General features: G+C 37.2%; 1 protein-coding gene across 6 annotated transcripts in view; it reads left to right on the forward strand.

The window, feature by feature from the left end:
• Positions 1-16,877, forward strand: part of ESCO1 (establishment of sister chromatid cohesion N-acetyltransferase 1) — a 35,754-nt gene that overhangs the window by 14,407 nt on the left and 4,470 nt on the right. For 4 of the 6 annotated variants that reach the window (XM_056330856.1, XM_056330855.1, XM_056330858.1 and 1 more), the window contains exons 8-11: positions 5,079-5,210; positions 12,763-12,852; positions 15,174-15,317; positions 16,218-16,405. In XM_056330856.1, coding sequence (XP_056186831.1) covers positions 5,079-5,210; positions 12,763-12,852; positions 15,174-15,317; positions 16,218-16,405 — 554 coding nt within the window. Of the gene's footprint in view, positions 1-5,078; positions 5,211-12,063; positions 12,187-12,762; positions 12,853-15,173; positions 15,318-16,217; positions 16,406-16,877 lie in introns of those variants that run through there. The other 2 variants (XR_008820639.1, XM_056330859.1) reach the window with 2 other exon arrangements.

The following is a 16,877-nucleotide window of genomic DNA, read 5'->3' on the forward strand; positions in this document are numbered from 1 at the left end:
CAGTGGAAATAGTAAGTGTGAAAGTGATTTCTTATGAGCCTAAAGGAAGTTGCATAGCTATGATGTAAAGTTGTTGTTTTCTTCCCTAAACTGGTATAGTCTGGTTGGCAATATCTCTGAAAAATTACAGAATGGCTTTTGGGCAATCTTTTGTTGTTCACATTAGTTAAACACTGCCTCTTTTCTTTTCTGTAATCCCAGTAAAAACAAGGCAGTAGTTACTGCGTAAGTGACTGGGGAGCGAGTTTGGTAGTTGAGAGCAGTCACTTTGCCTTTCTTCCCACACAGATCCCACCCTTTGGGATAGCTCAGCTCTTAGTGGGGGTAGGAATGGCCATCCTTTCCTGTTATCACTCCTTCCCATTTCTACTTCACTGCAGCAACCCAGCTTTGTCTGGCACATGCAGGTGGGTTGTGTTTTGTAAGGTTAGCTGGGGACCTGATACAGGCATTCAGGCACCAAGGCTGAAATAACATCGTGCCGTGGGTTAACCCTGGCAGGCAGCTAAGCACCATGTAGCTGCTTTCTCACTCCCCCCAAGAAAGATGGGGGAGAATACTGACGGGCTGAGATAAGGACAGTTCAATAGGTAAGGCAAAAGCTGCGAACCCAAGTAAAGCAAGCCCAGGAATTAATGCACCACTTCCCATCGGCTTGCAGGTGTTTAGCCATCTCCAGGAAAGCAGGGCTCCCTCATGTGTAACAGTTGGGAAGACAAACGCCCTAACTCCAGACGTCCTCCCTTTCCTCCCTCTTCCCTTAGGTTTTATTGCTCGGCATGACACCGTATGGTGTGGTATGGTCAGTCAGGGTCAGCTGTCCCAGCTATGTCCCCTCCCAACTTCTTGTGCACACCCAGCCTACTTGCTGGCACAGCAGAGTGAGGAGCAGAAAAGGCCTTGATGCTGTGTAAGCAGTCTGCTGCAATAGGTAAAGCACCAATTCTGTTTTGGTCACAAATCTAAAACATAGCACTATAGATACTGCTGTGAGGGAAGTTAACCGTAGCCCAGCCAAAACCAGTACCCATTGGAACACTCTATAATATTCTTGAATAATGTTTATATATGGGTTGCGAACAGATGAATTGTCCATTGTAAGTACTGTGCAGATTTGGGTTTTAACTTTGTATTTTTTTTCATATTGCTTTAGCTAATGACAAGTGAGGGAGGATACCATTTCAGGATGGATAATGACCCTCCCATTTTCATTTTGCAAATATGTTAAATAAAATCAGATACATTGCAGTTCTGAAAGGTTCAAGTTGGATTTATGTTCTTTGGCTAAAATAGCGTTTCAGAAAGGTGGGTACTGGTGATGGTGGTTTTTTGGTTTTGTTCTTTTTTGTTGTTTGGTTTCTTTTTGTTAAATTCCACAGCCTTCAAAATAAAGTGAAACTTGTTTCTGAGTTGGGTCATGTCTTCTGATCCTCCTGGTCAGCAAGGGGATCTACCCATCAGCTTCAGTCTTGAATGCATCTTTCACTGAAACAGCATTCTTTGACCTTTTCATTTTCTGTGGAGAGCCCCAAAATCTTTGTGTTGTTCCTTCCTGCTCTTCTTGTATTTCCTTCCCAGCCTGCCTATTTCTATGGCTGGGTTTTATTCTTTGTTCTGTGAAAAGAGGAAAAAATAATCTTCCTCTAACTAACACTAGGTAATCAAGAAGGAGGTGACCTAATCTGTGCCTGAAGAGAAAAGAAAAAGGAAAAATAAAATAAAGGGCCCCTTTTCATCTCCTACAGAGGCACCAAATGCCTTTTTTGCTTGCAGGGCTCCTTATTCCACATATGGAGGATCAGCAGACATGCACCTTCTCAAAGAAGATATTGGTAAGACTTTTCTTTCTGTCTAACACAGAATTAAGAAACCCTTGTGGAGATTAAGGCAACGTTGTTGCAGTTCAACTACAGCTAGCTGTGAAACAGTGGATTTCCTGTATCTTGTGCTTATATTAATGAGGATTGCCTGAGATGTCGGGGAATGCTTAATTGCCATATATGCGTGCAGAATTTGCTTAGGAAATAAAAAGTATTCTTGCTTTTTGTTGTTATTGTTTAGAAAATTGAGTTTTAAATAAAGTAACATGTTTTTCTGCCTGCAGCCCCACATTTTCTTAAATACTGCTGTGAAAAACATTTCTCTTAAGTTCTGAGAGTCAAACCTCTTAACATCTTTTTCTAGTTGTGACAAGTTGATGGTTTATTCTCCAGTACCCACTATCTGATGTTTGCTGAGAAGATTTCCGCCCCTCCAAAACCCCAGTTTTAAGTGCTTATTTCCTGTTACATGTGGTGCACAAGGTGTTCTTGGGTTGATTTGTTTGTTCCTCTCTCCCCATTAGGAAGGATTGGCAACCTTTAATGCAACATTATTGTTTGGGAATGCTTTTTCCCTCTTGATGCATGGCCTTTCCAATTTTGCTTATCAGTGATATCATGTTAAAAATAGTCGGATTCTGTAGATATTTTGTTAAATGTCAGGAATTATGAAAAATGCTTTTCTGTTATTATTTTGCATGTCCCTTTTTTTTGTTGTTGTTGTAGTCTGCATTTGATTTACAAAGCTGCCTTTTTTGTTTGTTTGAAGCATTATGTCCTGTGGTGTGGCTTTGAAATAGCCTTTTTGTGTAACTGAAATACTATTTTCTTTACTGCCCTCAAGATACTGTGAAGTATTTGCTGAAAAATATAGTCAGCATTTGTTAGGGCTACAGACAAAAGATTGCTTTAGATACTGCAATATGTTTTTTCTGATAATTCACGTAACATGTTTTTAATATTAACCTCTTTGTGTAGCCCATTGGTACAACTGAATGCATGTAAAAATAGTATCAGTGAAATCCTAAAAAAAACCCCACCAGACAGTACACACGCACACACACAAACCCAAACCCCCTGATACCAGCAACATCCAAGAAAGTCAGACTGTAAAATACAATATGGCAGTACTGTTCCGGGGAAATGATCTGTTCCTGAAGACTTGCAAAACAGCATGTGTATTTACAAGGGAGGATGGTGTGAGCTAAGGAGCCTGACAACTTTGAGAATATCCTTGCCCCATGTTTTTTGATGAGTTCCTACATAGCTAGGCTTTTTTTTGGCTTGAGATTTTTTGGTAGTGGACTAATAGGTACTTTAGCTTAAGGACCTTTAGCTTCTTGATCATTTGAACAGGATTTGTTTCCATTAGACTTACTGCAGTACTGATATGTACTAAGTATTTTAAGAGTTGCTTTCTGTAGCTGACTTCCTAATTTACATGTCGTCTTTATCAAAGTATGTTCCAGCATCGAAGTAGACTTCACTTATCCTACCCTAGGTACAGAGGATATGTTCTCCATCTTCAAGATAGGAATTACTAAATCTGGTTAAATTGGTTCATCTTAAGATAATTGCCGTACATCACTTTAGTGCTGAACTGCCTTTTTTCATCTTCCACGTGTAAATCCTTGAAATGCAGCGTATTTGGTGGGCATATAGGTACTTTGTTTTGAACTATATTGCTGCTTTAAAGGAAGCCTACGCATAAAATAAGATGCGTCGGATTCAATTTTTATGCCTTTAGAAACCTCATATTATTCAAACTGCAGATCTAACCTCAGGGTTCATCTTTTCCTTTTTATTTCAGAAAATTAATGTTCTCCTATTTCTCCTTCTGTATACAGGAGGAATGTATAAATTGATGTACCGTTAAAGCAGGGACTTTTCAGATTCAGCTTCTTTCTGTTGGCCTGTAGCCTCTTGGGAAGAAACTGATATCTACATTTTAGATTGCACTAATGACTGCTTGAAATAAGTTGCTGTTGTGCAGAGAACTGAGCTGTCATTTAGCTCTTAAATGTACTTAAACATATCTTTAAAGATGGGAGGAGTAGGAAATGATTCATAAACACTTACTGTGTTGAAAAATGCTTCTTCTGTAAAGTCAGCTTTTTTACTATGAATATTTTCAGCTCTTAGAAAACAAAACTAAGTTCAGGTGATCTGTTTTCCTGCAAATTGTGCACTTTCAGTCTAAGCATACAGATAAATTTCCTTTTAAAAAACACTCTCAAGTCTTCTTTTTCTCATATAATATTCCCATTTTAGAGTACAAAATAACTTTTTGTTTCTCTATTACTTGTGATAAGTGTTAAAATAGATTAAAAGTGACATTTATTGCTGCTTATATAAACTCCATTTCCAAATGTAGTTAAAGGAAAAAAAATGTATTTAAGCATTAAGCTATAATTTAAAACATGCCTTTTTGGCTAGAGAGGCTTCAATCTAACTGGCATTCTTTTGCTCTTTGCAGAAGGCACCCCCTGCACTTGATACTTCGTCCTTTATTAGCCACTGACTTCTTAATCTGAGCATACTTCCAAATTAATAACACTGTTTTAATGAATAAATAGCAAAGCAACAGGTGCTGAGTAGTGCCCTTAATTTGGTAATGGTTGGTTACGGAGTAGGAAGATAACTTAAAGGGTCATGAGTAAAATGGTATGATCTTCCACTTGTACTGTAGCTGCTATGCAGTGTCTGAAAAATAAATTACAAACCCTGTGCAATTAAGATAGCATGTCAAACATCATAGCATCTGCTTTTATAATATCCTTCCAAATGTTCGGGAAGGTGGCTCACCTTTGGCCCACCTCAAAGCAACTCACAACCAAAAGATAGACAGCAGCAGAACTGTAGGGAAAGCCAAATAGTGTGGGGCTGGATGTTGGAATTTTCTTTGTGGAAGATGATAATATTTACTGCAAATAGGGTAACGAAGGAAGAATTCTCTGTCCTTTGTATTTCATAAAATAAAAGTAATTTGTTCAAAACCAATGGGAGTGGGGCTAATTTTAAAGGTAGAGTTTGTTCTGTGATTAATGCCTGTGCCTTTTGAGGCTGGGTTTTTGAAAGGTGGAATTCTAAATTCCGTACTTATTCTTTCTCCTTTTTCACTCTGTTGTAGCCTCTGTGTTGAGTTTCCAGAAGATAAGTTGTAAAACTCATGGCTGATTAGATGAAAGTCCTGTTGAATTGTATTTACTGTGCTTGCAATTGACAAATACTTTTTTGTTTTGTTTTGTTTTTAAATAGGATGCAGGACAGAAGAGATTTGGTGCTATTTCCTGTAATATTTGTGGAATGCTTTACACTGCGTCAAATCCAGAGGATGAAACCCAGCATCTGCTATTTCATAACCAGTTCATAAGTGCTGTAAAATATGTGGTAAGAAAACTTTATATTTTTAAAGACGTAAGCATTATTTTTTATTTGCTATGTAGTAGTTGCAATTCATATTACATTAAGTCATATTTTAATAGGTTAATATCACAGTAGGCCATAAGTAATGCACTTTGGGAAATAAATGTGTTTAAGAGCTGTGGTAGACAGGTTATATGTAATGTATAAAATATTTAATAGGATAATGCTGTTTCATTGCCATTGTATTCTTTCTGTTAAAATTCCCCAATCTTGGGGGCTGGGGGGGAGGTGAGGGTGGTGACAGGAAAATAAAGGAATGTCACTGTTGTGAAAGTGCTAAATACAGGTTTCAGTACAACTGGTGTTTGCAGTGGTTGGCTTAATAGTCTGATAAAGAGCTGATTGTACTGTTTTTGTAATTGTGTAATCTTAGATGACTTCTAAATTACCTTTTCTTAGTTAGGTGTACTTTGAAGAGAGACTGCCTAGGAATCCGGCTGATACAACTTCATAGTATATTGAAACTTTGCTGAATTCATAGTGTGATTGTAATCTTTATATTTAAAGTCCAAAGTATTATTCTATAATTTCATTATATGTTGTGTATCTGAGTAGATCTCTCATTAAAACTCGTATTTGAAAAATTTTATACAATTTAAAGTATATTGTAAAATCAGCTACTTTACACTAGCTGATATTACAAGACTTACAGGAAATACTTGTTCACATGTCTGAAATCCAGAATAGAATCCACAAAGTCTGTTTTCTTTATCACACATGTTACCTTCAGTACTCTACACTCGAGTAGATAAGACCTCCAGGATAACTGAACTGAGGCCACCAATTCATTTCATGTAGATACCAAATGACTGTTGGGCTACTCTTAAGTCTCAAGCTCAATTTTATCCCACTGTTTACGAATATAAAGATGTATCTTCATAGCTAAAGCGTTTGAAACTGTCTGGTAAATAGTTCTGGTATTTGTTCTGTTCTTGGTCAGTTTTTGCTGAATAATCCAGGCATCCTGAAAGATCTCTTTTGATACACGTTGGGTACTTCATAGGGTGAGACTGGGCAGGGAGTGTGATGGAAAGCAGTACATTATTCTGGCAGTATATAATATGTTTCCCCATTTTATTCCTGTTCGTGTCTCATCATTATCCCCCAAGTACTTTCAGGTCTTGAATGTTGCCAAAGATGTAAACATAATTTACAGAAGATGGTGTTAGTTCTTTTGGACAGGAGCTGGCAGATGAGTTCAATAGTTATTTAAAGCTGCTATGTTCACATAGGTAGGAAGCCGCAGTGAAGTTTAAATATTTTGGAGGTTGAAAGAGCTGAAATTTCTCACTTGTATCTATGTCTTGAGTAACAGCATGCTTAACAGAAAAGTGAAAGTTATTAAAGTTATGATAATTATTAAAAGCCTTAAACCAGTCATAAATAACTATGTGTAAAGTTGGGTATGCTTTTAATTTGAGAAAAAACTTCCCCTGTTGTTTTCTCAGTTGATAGGCATCTTTTTAAAACTTCATACAATGTGTACTCAAGCAAATTACTTGCATTGTCAGTACAGTGAGTAAATGGTTTTATCTCTGAAGTCTTTTTAAGTCTCTAGTTGTGTTTTGTGACATCTAGATGTCCATAGAGTGATGATTTAGAAGATTATTCTGGACCAGAAACTGTAGACTAAGAGGTGAAGAAGGGGTCTTATGAGTCTTTAAATTCCCCTCTGATTCCCGCCCCCCCCCCCCCCCCACCCCCATAACAATTTGATTGACACTGTTTTCTGCGTGGGTAAGAAACTTCTGCCATGCTAAACAGATAATTCTTTAACACTAGTCATTTGACCCATAGTTAGTGGTACGTGGTTGATTGTGTTATGGTAATGTCCATGACAGAAGCATCCTCACCTCCTCTTAGAAAATAATTCTAATTTTAGATAAACCTTCTTGCCAGTGAATTAGTACACCAAGTCTCTACTTGTTAATCCTTAGTCATCCAGAGATACCAGAAGAATGATTGCTAGTTATCCTAGTTCTGCTAGGAGGTTTCTAGCAGCAATTGTTGGGAGGATGGCTTGGACGTGTGATATGCTTAGTTTCTAGGTATTTGTATGTAGTTACTGTGTAGAAACTATAACTACCTTCCTCTCCCTGACAGAAAGTGTTAATGGGACAGTAGCATCATGGGATTAAAAGAATTGTAATAGAGAAAGCATTGGTGGCTTCTTGGTTAGACTTTCTGGTTCAGGAACATCTGGTCTTGGTGTGTTACTTTACTAGGTCTCCAGATACCCTTTTTAATGTAGTTAATATGTTTGGCATTATTGTTGATTTCAGGCTGTTCTAAGATATCTTAGAAACATGTTTCATTCTCTTGTCATTCACATTCTTCATGCTATATAATGCAGTCCCAGTCTGACTTGAGAAGACTTTTCTCAGTTTTTCCTCCCTTTTGAGTGTCCGTTGTTACATGCCTAGTAGTTCTAGTGATGATTCTTTTCATAGAATCACAAAAAGAAGACCTGTATACATTATCATGCTAGAGCTTCTTGCTGTGAACTGTGAAAATGGACCTCATTGTTACGGTCTTGCCCACCTGCATGCAGATGCTTTGTGGGTTCTTTAAAAATACTGAGTAGCCAGAAGGTGGTTTGCATGTAAATAATAAATTGTTTACTGTCTCCAGGAAAGTATAATTTTGTTTGATTTTTTTTTTTTAAAGGCCTATCATTTCTTTAAGTAAAAATTCATTTTTAGGTCTCTCTAGAAATTCCATGATGTTCCCAGTAGGACAGGCAAATAAGGAGATGGTATTGGGATACTTATTTTGTCATGGATGGCTGATGGAGACAATAAGGAAATCGGAGGCCTTGTATGAAGAGAAAAATTTTGGCAAGTTTAATAACATTTTCTAGATTTGGGAAGAGAAGATTGGCAAATACTGATAGGGGTTTTCTGCAGGGTGCCATTTGCTATTAATAGAAGCATGCAAACTGAGTAATAAGAAGGTAGAGTGGTCAAGGATAGTACTGGAACAGGACTAGATCAGTGTGAGAGATGTCCCCTGCTGCATACAAATGTAGGAATCTGTCTCATTATCCTTCTGGTTTCAGACATCTGAAAGTCTCCAGAAAAATGATGCCACTCTAGCACATGCGTGCACTGAGTGATGGCATGTACATTAAGCGTTAACTCCAGTGGGATGCATAACTTTGTGGGAACTGATAGGTGGTTCAGTTTTATAAAATCCTCTAGCTGTGATACCACAGTATCAGTTGTGTATCCTCTCTGTGATACCACATAGTTTTAAAGAGCAAGACATTCTTTTTAATGAAGTTTTTAAGTTGCAAAGCCAAAAATCGAAGTTGGGAAATGCCTGTGGATTCAGGTGCCTGATGTGAATGCAGCTAATGTGTTTGTATTTCAACCTCTCCTCTTAGTTAAAAATAGCTTGAGCTGAAGAAACTGGAAGAAGCTGTTATTTGAGCTTATGTCTAATCTCCTAAGTTTTCAATAGCTTTTCTCCTGTAGCTGTACCCAAGCCCATCTGTGATGTTCTTAGGATATTCCAATGGGGGGCGGGGAGGCAACATTTGACTTCTTGGGACCTAAGGCTAATAATAGAGTGTCAGGATTGAAGATGATGATGAACTTCATGTCATCTTAGATTTCATGCTTGTCTGGATTTGCATTAATTCCAAAAGTAATATATTTGTACAATATAAAACTTAATATTTCACATACAGTTCTTACTGTTGGCTGTCTTCTGTGAGAATCTTAGTTTTAACAGAAGGTAGTATTTAGTAGTTACACCCAAGGATCTTAGAATGTTCTACAGTCAAAACCTCATTCTCCATGTTGTGTTCGTAGGAGGGGCAGAACATTTGTAATTTGCTAGGGAGTCAGGAAGAATGCAGTAGGCCCATTTCTATGCTGCAAATTATCAAGGATAATAGTGCACCACATTTTATACTAAACTTGATAATTAGGGAAAAATTTCATAAATGCCTTTCTTAGTGAAGACTGAGAATTATACAGCATTAACCACATTTTCCTTACTACCTCAGTATTTTTGAGGAAAAAACAATATAAGAAAAATCCACCACAATTTTCATGTATTTGTACTCATCCAAGAAATGGGGAGTTCAGACAAGCCAGAACTGACATATATAGAAAGATACCAGGTTTGCTATCCCATTTCCTACTCTTAGGTAAGAACTTTTAAAACAAGAGGAAATGCATGGGAAGCAGTCTATTCTGTCTTATAACTTGCTTTTAAAGATAAATCTACATCAGAGATTATTTTGAACTATAAGCAGAACATAATTCATGTGAAATTGAGCACTGAACATTTCAGTTGCTGTGCTGTTAATGTTGGAGCCATCTTTACAACTGTATTCTACATCATTCATTACATTTTATATATAATGTCCAGTGAAAGCGTTGCACTACACAGTGTAGTGGTAATTACTGTCTGTGCTATTTCACAATGTAGTAGCAACTGCTTGTCTGTATTGCCTGTTTTTTTAATAATTTCTTCCTTTGTAATTCTGTTGCCATTGCACCTTAATAAGCAAGCAGAAGTAATCTTTGCTTGTTTGAATTGGGAGGAAAAGTTAGAGGTAGATTAAAAATTAGTTAAGGCAACTTTGCAATGCACAGTTATGGTTTCAAATGATTATAAATACCTGTAGGGTAGAAAGCTGTAAAATGGAGGGGAAGAGAGTATTGCAACAGGTGGTACACACCAGTAGGGCTTTGTACAGCACCAGTCTGACCAGCTGTGGTGATCAGGCTCTGTGTGCCTTACTGCTGCTGGCTATAAGTAGTCTGTTGTTGAGCAGAGACTTCCAGTATCAGGGAGGAGTGGTACAACCATGTTTTTTATGCTAGGCCTTGCAGAACACGTATCTTGGTGGGAACAATAGCTTTCCTTTTAACTTCATTGGTCAGCACAAGCAACGTATATCAATGCTTGGGCATCTGATTCAACAGTAAATAAATCTTAATGCCCTAAAGTAATGTCAATTAAAAGGAAAGGAAAAGCAAATTTTTTAGACATTGAGGTAGAATATTATAAAGTGTATTGCAGACATAAAGCTTTTGTTTCTTACTGTAGCAAGGTGTTCTTGCCATCTGCTTGAGTGAGAGAGTCATACTGCAGTTCTCAGTGATTGAAATACCTTGTGGACTATTGTATTTTCTTTTAATAGTGTTAAGTCTTTGTTTTAAAAAATACATTAATAGATGTGTTAAGAGAAATCATCTTCAGACCACATGCAAGATACTAGTACTAAAGCATATTTTGTGTATTGTGGATATCTAACAGGATCAGTCCCAGCAGAAGCTATAACACATTTTATTTAACAGCTTTAATGTTAGAATATGACAGAGCTGTGACCAATCTTGTGCGTTACTTCCATCTTTCTGGTTTAAAGGAAGCACAGTTAATTGCTTACTAAGACTGAACAATAAGAATACTAAAGATGTAGATACTTATGTGAAATACTAGTTTTTCTTTTTGAAATTCTTTAGAGCTGCATCAGTAACAAAGAAATATGACTAAAATGTCTTCGCTAAAAATCTTGGATGAGCTTAGGGTTTGCAGAAACTTCTTGGAAAGCTTCATCTAAATGATACATTTCTGAATAAATTCCAAAATACCTTAATTTAGAAACTACCCCTCCTGTGAATATGATCAGTCCCCATATTCCACTAATACCTTCAGAAAATGAGCAGGTGGACAATAATGAAAATAATGAGCTCTAAGTATTGGAGAGTCAATTATTCTATTTTTACAGAATTATTTTTAACTTCTGCTAATATACTGTTGCTTAACAGTATAACAGCAGTATGATGTTCAGAAATGTTTTCTTCCGTCGGATATAATTTTTTTGAAAATACCTGGCTATAATGCTAACAGGATACCTTAACCTGAAATTTAGGGTTGAATTTTCTGCATTAGGCCTGCAGCGTTCTGGATGTTTGGTAGGATTATCAAACTATATATTTATATCAAACAAAGCTATCACATAGCATTTATCTGCTGACTGATGGTCACAGTAGGTTTAAAATAGGCTATAGAAGGCTTTTGCAGGGCAAACGGGTAGCCAAAAGGCAGTAAAAGGTAAAAAAAAAAATTGAGAGAGGGTGGTATTTGAGGTTGGAGAGCAGTAAACCATTAATCTACGCCAGAGTCTTTTGACACCTTTTCTGTGTCTCAAAAAGTATGTCACGATCCCACAAATTGCACTCTTCTGCTTACTTGAATATTGTGACACTTTACTCCCTTTGTGTTCAGACCATAATGTATGTAAATTCAAACAGGTTCTTAATTTGTGTCGGTATTCAGTGCAACTCCTACTGAGAAGAGCAGGCAGGATTAAAATGGTGTCTGTGTTGCAATCATTGCCATGCTGGGTGCCAGACTTGAATAGTTCCAGGGCTACCAGAAAGTAGATAGATTTCTGAAATGTATCTCTTCATGTCTTGGTTGGGGTAAGCGAGTAAAATCAGCATGATTAAAATGAGATACAGATCAAGTGTTGTAACACTTCAGTTTATCTTTTTTTGTGTGGTAGTTTATATGGCATTCATTCAGTGCCAAATTCCATTGTTTGCTCTTTAGTTGAACGTTATTTTATGGGAAGGTACAGATTTCAATGAGAATTATTCCATCAATATTGTTTCTTCAAAGGCTTTTTTATTTAAAGTTGCTTTGAGTAAGGCTTGTTGATCAGCCATTTTAGTGGCTGAAGTTACTTCTGCATTCAGTATTTTTAGGTCCCATCAAAGCAACTTGATTTCTAATATCTACCAGTCCCATCTTACTAGATTTAAGTGGCTTTTTTGTTTTGTTTTTTTCCATGCAGGTACTGCTCATTATTCACCACGAGTGTGGATCTGAAGAAGAGTTAATTACCTCTATTTTTTTGAGTATGTTTATACTTCAGATACACACAACGTAGCCTCCTTCCCCATTAGATTCTTAGAAGGTAGTTATACATTTTTTTCTAGTATCCTTCTTGTGGCTTTAACAGTTATGATCAGTAACAAATTAAACTATTCCTTACATTTTGGGCAACTGCATGCCAATCAGTTCACTTAGAACCTCCTGGAGGTCTTTCGCATGCCAAACTTTAAAACTGAGTGTGTATTTGTGGAGGTAACTATGTTAAAAAGAAATCTTTTATTAAAACTTAGGGGTTTTCCCATTCACTGGACTTCGGAAAATAAGTATTACGTAGGTTTGGAAATCAGTTATGTGAGCTGAGTTTGCTGCTTCTATTTTAAAATTCAGTTTGCACTGCAGTGCTGGGGGAAAAAACCTAATTGGGAAATTATAAGACACTTTCACAAATTGTTTCTAAATATAGTTAGGCTATTGTATAAGATCCTATTATATCTGTTGTGCTCATTTTAAAAAGCTAGCTGAAGTTTCCTTCTCTAGCAAAGCAACTGCTAAATAGTGTGAAGTCTGCGTAAATTCAGTGTCTAGAACAATAATACACAGTTCCTATTTGTAAAAGTACACCTTGTATATGGTTTAGATAAGTGTTTGTTTTATTTAGGGTTGGAAGAAGGAGAGAATTCTGGCAGAATATCCTGATGGAAAGATAATAATGGTTCTTCCTGACGACCCAAAGTATGCACTTAAAAAGGTATGGTGAAAAGGACTGGACTTGTTTATCTTACCTTGTTTGATGTTTTCATGTAAGTAATGAGTATGTTCATAGTAAAGTTTGCATAATTTACATGCAAGCAGTTGAAGTCAATACTGCAGCGGTCCTGTAGCTTTTTCCGCAAACAGGTTGGACATCTCATTACGCACTGTTGCTCTCTTCATAGAGAAGATGGGTCTGAGCAGGAGTGGAAGGCAGAGGGAACAGCATCAACCAACCGATTTTTTTGTTAAATTTTGTTTTTCATATACTTGCTGAATGTCTGCCAGATATTTTATGTAATATAAACTTCCTACTATATTTCAACAATGAAATATGTTGACTTCATTACACAGCACAAATATGGCACCATTCCCTAAATGATCATTGGATAAAAGCTGGTTTAGGTGGAAAGTGGCCTAAAATTCATGTAGTCTGTTCCCATGTCCAAAGCAGAACCAGCTCTGCTTATGATGCATCTGACAACTTCCTAAGACTTCTGCCAGTGGAGGTTTTTTCTGACCCCTTCAGACTCCGTTGCAGTAGTTTGCTATCTGCAACATTAGGAATTTTTCCCTAAACATCCAGCAGAATCTCCATGCTAATAATTCAAGCTCATTAGTGCTAATCATACTAGCATAGCTGCAGGAAACATCCCCCTTCTTCTCTTTGCAACAGCTTTTTTTGTGTTTGTAAGGAGCTTGACAGGATATGCTGGTTTTTAGTTCATACTCCTAAATAATGCCTTACAGAGCTCTGATGGTTGTCACACTGTCTTCTAGATGATTTCCATTTGTGCCACGTCTGATGACTCTCTTGAAACCCTTTATGTAAAACTGGGCACGGTACGCTAGTGGAGACTTAGAGCAGCAGGGCACTTGGGTGTCTTGCTGGCTAGCCTGTGTTCGTGCATCTTAATACGTCATTGCATTTGCTTTTTCAGTAGCATGGCATTGAGTCTGTTTAGCTGGGGATTTGCTGTGACTAATAGGTACATTTTACAGTATCACTAGACAGGATCACAGAATGGTTGAGGTTGGAAGGGACCTTTGGAGGCTGAATTGATGCCCCAGTCAGCTGTTTCTGATGTCATGACTGTAGTTGGTTTTTGAATTGGAAAGAAACTACAGTTTTATTTTTACAGTATTTTATGCAGATAAGTTTAAGTTTTGTTTCTCTGGTGGTATTTCTTAATTATTATTTTTTTTGCACATTAATTTTTTTACTAAAATGGCTGAAGAAAACATTACTTAAACTATCTAAGTGGGGCAGAGGAAAAGAAGACTGCAGCAAATTATTAAGACATTTAGGATAGAGTTCTCTATAGTTCTGTGTGGTTAAAGTTGAGAAAATCTACAGATGTCACCACTGTGGATGACTGACTTCCAGAATGGTTACCTGGTGTTTCAAATTGGTTAACTGGACTTGTCATTAAAAGATTGGTACCTGACAGTTAGGTGAGAAAGTAGAGAGTAACTGTTACCATGCCTTTTAAAAAGTTAATTTAAAAGTTTTTTTTTAAACACATTTTTCAATTGATAGTATTAACTTCAGGTATTCATAGCATCAGTGATTCTAGTTTTGCTTTATTAATGTAACTACAGCGTGCATTAAAGAAGCTTATGCTGTTTAATGGACCACTTAGGAAAGGCCACCCTATTTCTCTCTTGTGAGATGATAGAGGGGTGATGGAGGCTGTTTCAATAGGTACAAGAATCCCCCCCCCCAAATCTCAGCTCATGCATAAGCTTTTGTTTGCATTCATGCTGGAATTTATATGTGTCTTCTAAACTTGCTAGTATTAAATTAATTTTTATTTTTAGTTTAAGTTACTCTTTGCAAAGCTAATGGAATATAGCAGAAAGTTTGAGAAGAGGTGACAGTTAATTCATTCCTTTACAATAAATGCATATGTTTTCTAGGCGCTTTGGCAGTGTGCTTGGTGTCATCTGTTCAGAGCCCTTAATGGATTAGTTCTTTCAAGACTTTAAAAATAACAGACAGAAAACCTTCAACTAAGCTAGTTTAACTTTTTGTCTAGATCTCACTTATTTCTAGACTATCAGAGTCTACGCTTTGGTTATCTGCATTTGAAGTTTGGACCTAGTGGGAGCAGATTTAGAGGTCTCTATTCCTCCCATTTCCAGCCAAGTATTATTTAAGGAATGTTTATGTGGACTGATGTATTGCAGGTTACTTAGGATAATCCTTGGCTTCTGGAATACCTTTCAGTGTTCTAGATACCTTAGTGCATTTTTGTAAATCTGTAATTGTAATGTAAATTTAAATGTGTTCCTTAGCATTTAAACTTCTTTTCACAGGTTGAAGAAATTAGAGAAATGGTAGACAATGACTTGGGATTTCAGCAGGCTCCGCTCATGTGTTACTCTAGAACTAAAACTCTTCTTTTTATTTCTAATGACAAAAAAGTTATTGGCTGTTTAATTGCAGAGCATATCCAGTGGGTAAGTGATTGAATTGGAGAAGGTCAATCTGTGTCAGATTATAACTGTAATTAACTATAGAATTACCTTGGAGTTTAAGTCTAGCCATTTAGCAAATAAGTATTCTGTGTATGCCTTTTCCACAGAGGAAGAGGCTTTTGGCGGTAGACCATTCTGAAATGTAGCTCCTCAGTTTTGTATAGTTGACACTGAGCTGAGACACATGTGTAGTGTCATACTTGGCTCAGGCCTTCCTCATCTAAGCACTTGCTACAGCCCAAGGGTGGAATTTTTCTTCCTGTGCTATTCTTACGCTCGCTCTGGCTCTCCTCTTGCTTGTTGACAAGCAGATGAAACTCCCTTCCCGGTAGGAATCCAGTGTGAATGAAAAAGTGGGTACTTTGTAGAACTGCGTTCAATCACCACAGGGTCAAACAGCTTCACAGTGCACAGAAGCAGGGGGAAGAACTGTGCAGTAGAGAGCAGGAGAAGAAGTCATACTGCTAGTTGCAGTACTCAAAACTGAGTCAGAATTTTGTCGCGTATTCTGTCTGTTCCCTTGTAAACTGGTTTTCTGCTGCCCCTTGGGAGTAGCAGACAAGGAAAACAATCTTGGTGAAAGTCAGAGAAATTGATGCAGATACTTTTAATACAGGTGGTAATACGAATTGGGTTATATGTTGCCTTTATTTTAAATTAGATAACCTTTAGAGAGGTTTTTTGGTGTAATCTTTTATCATCTGTTCCAGTTTTGAAACTGTTAAAAGAGTAATCAAATGAGACCCAAATATGCAGTCCTTTTGGTAAGACATTTTAGCAAGTAAATATGTTTAACTGAAGTAAACTACAGAAGAATTATTTTGTTCAGTCATTAGTGATGCTTTTATGAAGTGACAGATTTTTTTTTTACATCCGCTGCAGGGCTACAGAGTTATAGAAGAGAAGGTTCCAGAAGTCAGTTCAGAAAATGAGAAAGTCATATTTGAAAGACAGAAAGCGTGGTGCTGTTCAACTTCTCCAGAACCTGCTATTTGTGGGATTAGTCGCATATGGGTATTCAGCATGATGCGTCGAAAGAAGATTGCTTCTCGGATGATAGAGTGTCTTAGGTAATGTAAAAAAAGTTCCTTGGTTACATGTGTTACAGATAGAACTAATTCCAAGATATTTATTGCTTTGTGTGTCTCAAGCCTGTATTTTTAAGCTGCTGGCGTTACTGGGGATGTAGATTTGAGCACAGTTGACAGTTCCAGTATTACGTGGAGTTCAATAACTAATGTCAGTGTTGTGCAATAGCTTGTCTGTCACAGAAATCTTTCTGCTATGTGCAACTGTAATGAGTCACTGTAGCAGACTGCCAACGAGCTTGGGTAAATTCCTCTGAGGTAATTAGGAGGGAAGAAAAGGAGACTGTCTTTGGTCAAAGTGTGAGATTACCCAGGTGTTGAGAACTGGAACCTGACCATTGGCTGAACATCGTTTTCTTAGAGGTAGAAAAGCAGAGAGAACAGAGAGGAGCATGCTGAAGTATTTGATATGGTCTGGTGGCTTCCAACTGTTCTCTGTTTGCATTTTGGGATT

This window comes from Falco biarmicus, chromosome 3, assembly GCF_023638135.1.
Source record: "Falco biarmicus isolate bFalBia1 chromosome 3, bFalBia1.pri, whole genome shotgun sequence".
NCBI classification, from domain to species: domain Eukaryota; kingdom Metazoa; phylum Chordata; class Aves; order Falconiformes; family Falconidae; genus Falco; species Falco biarmicus.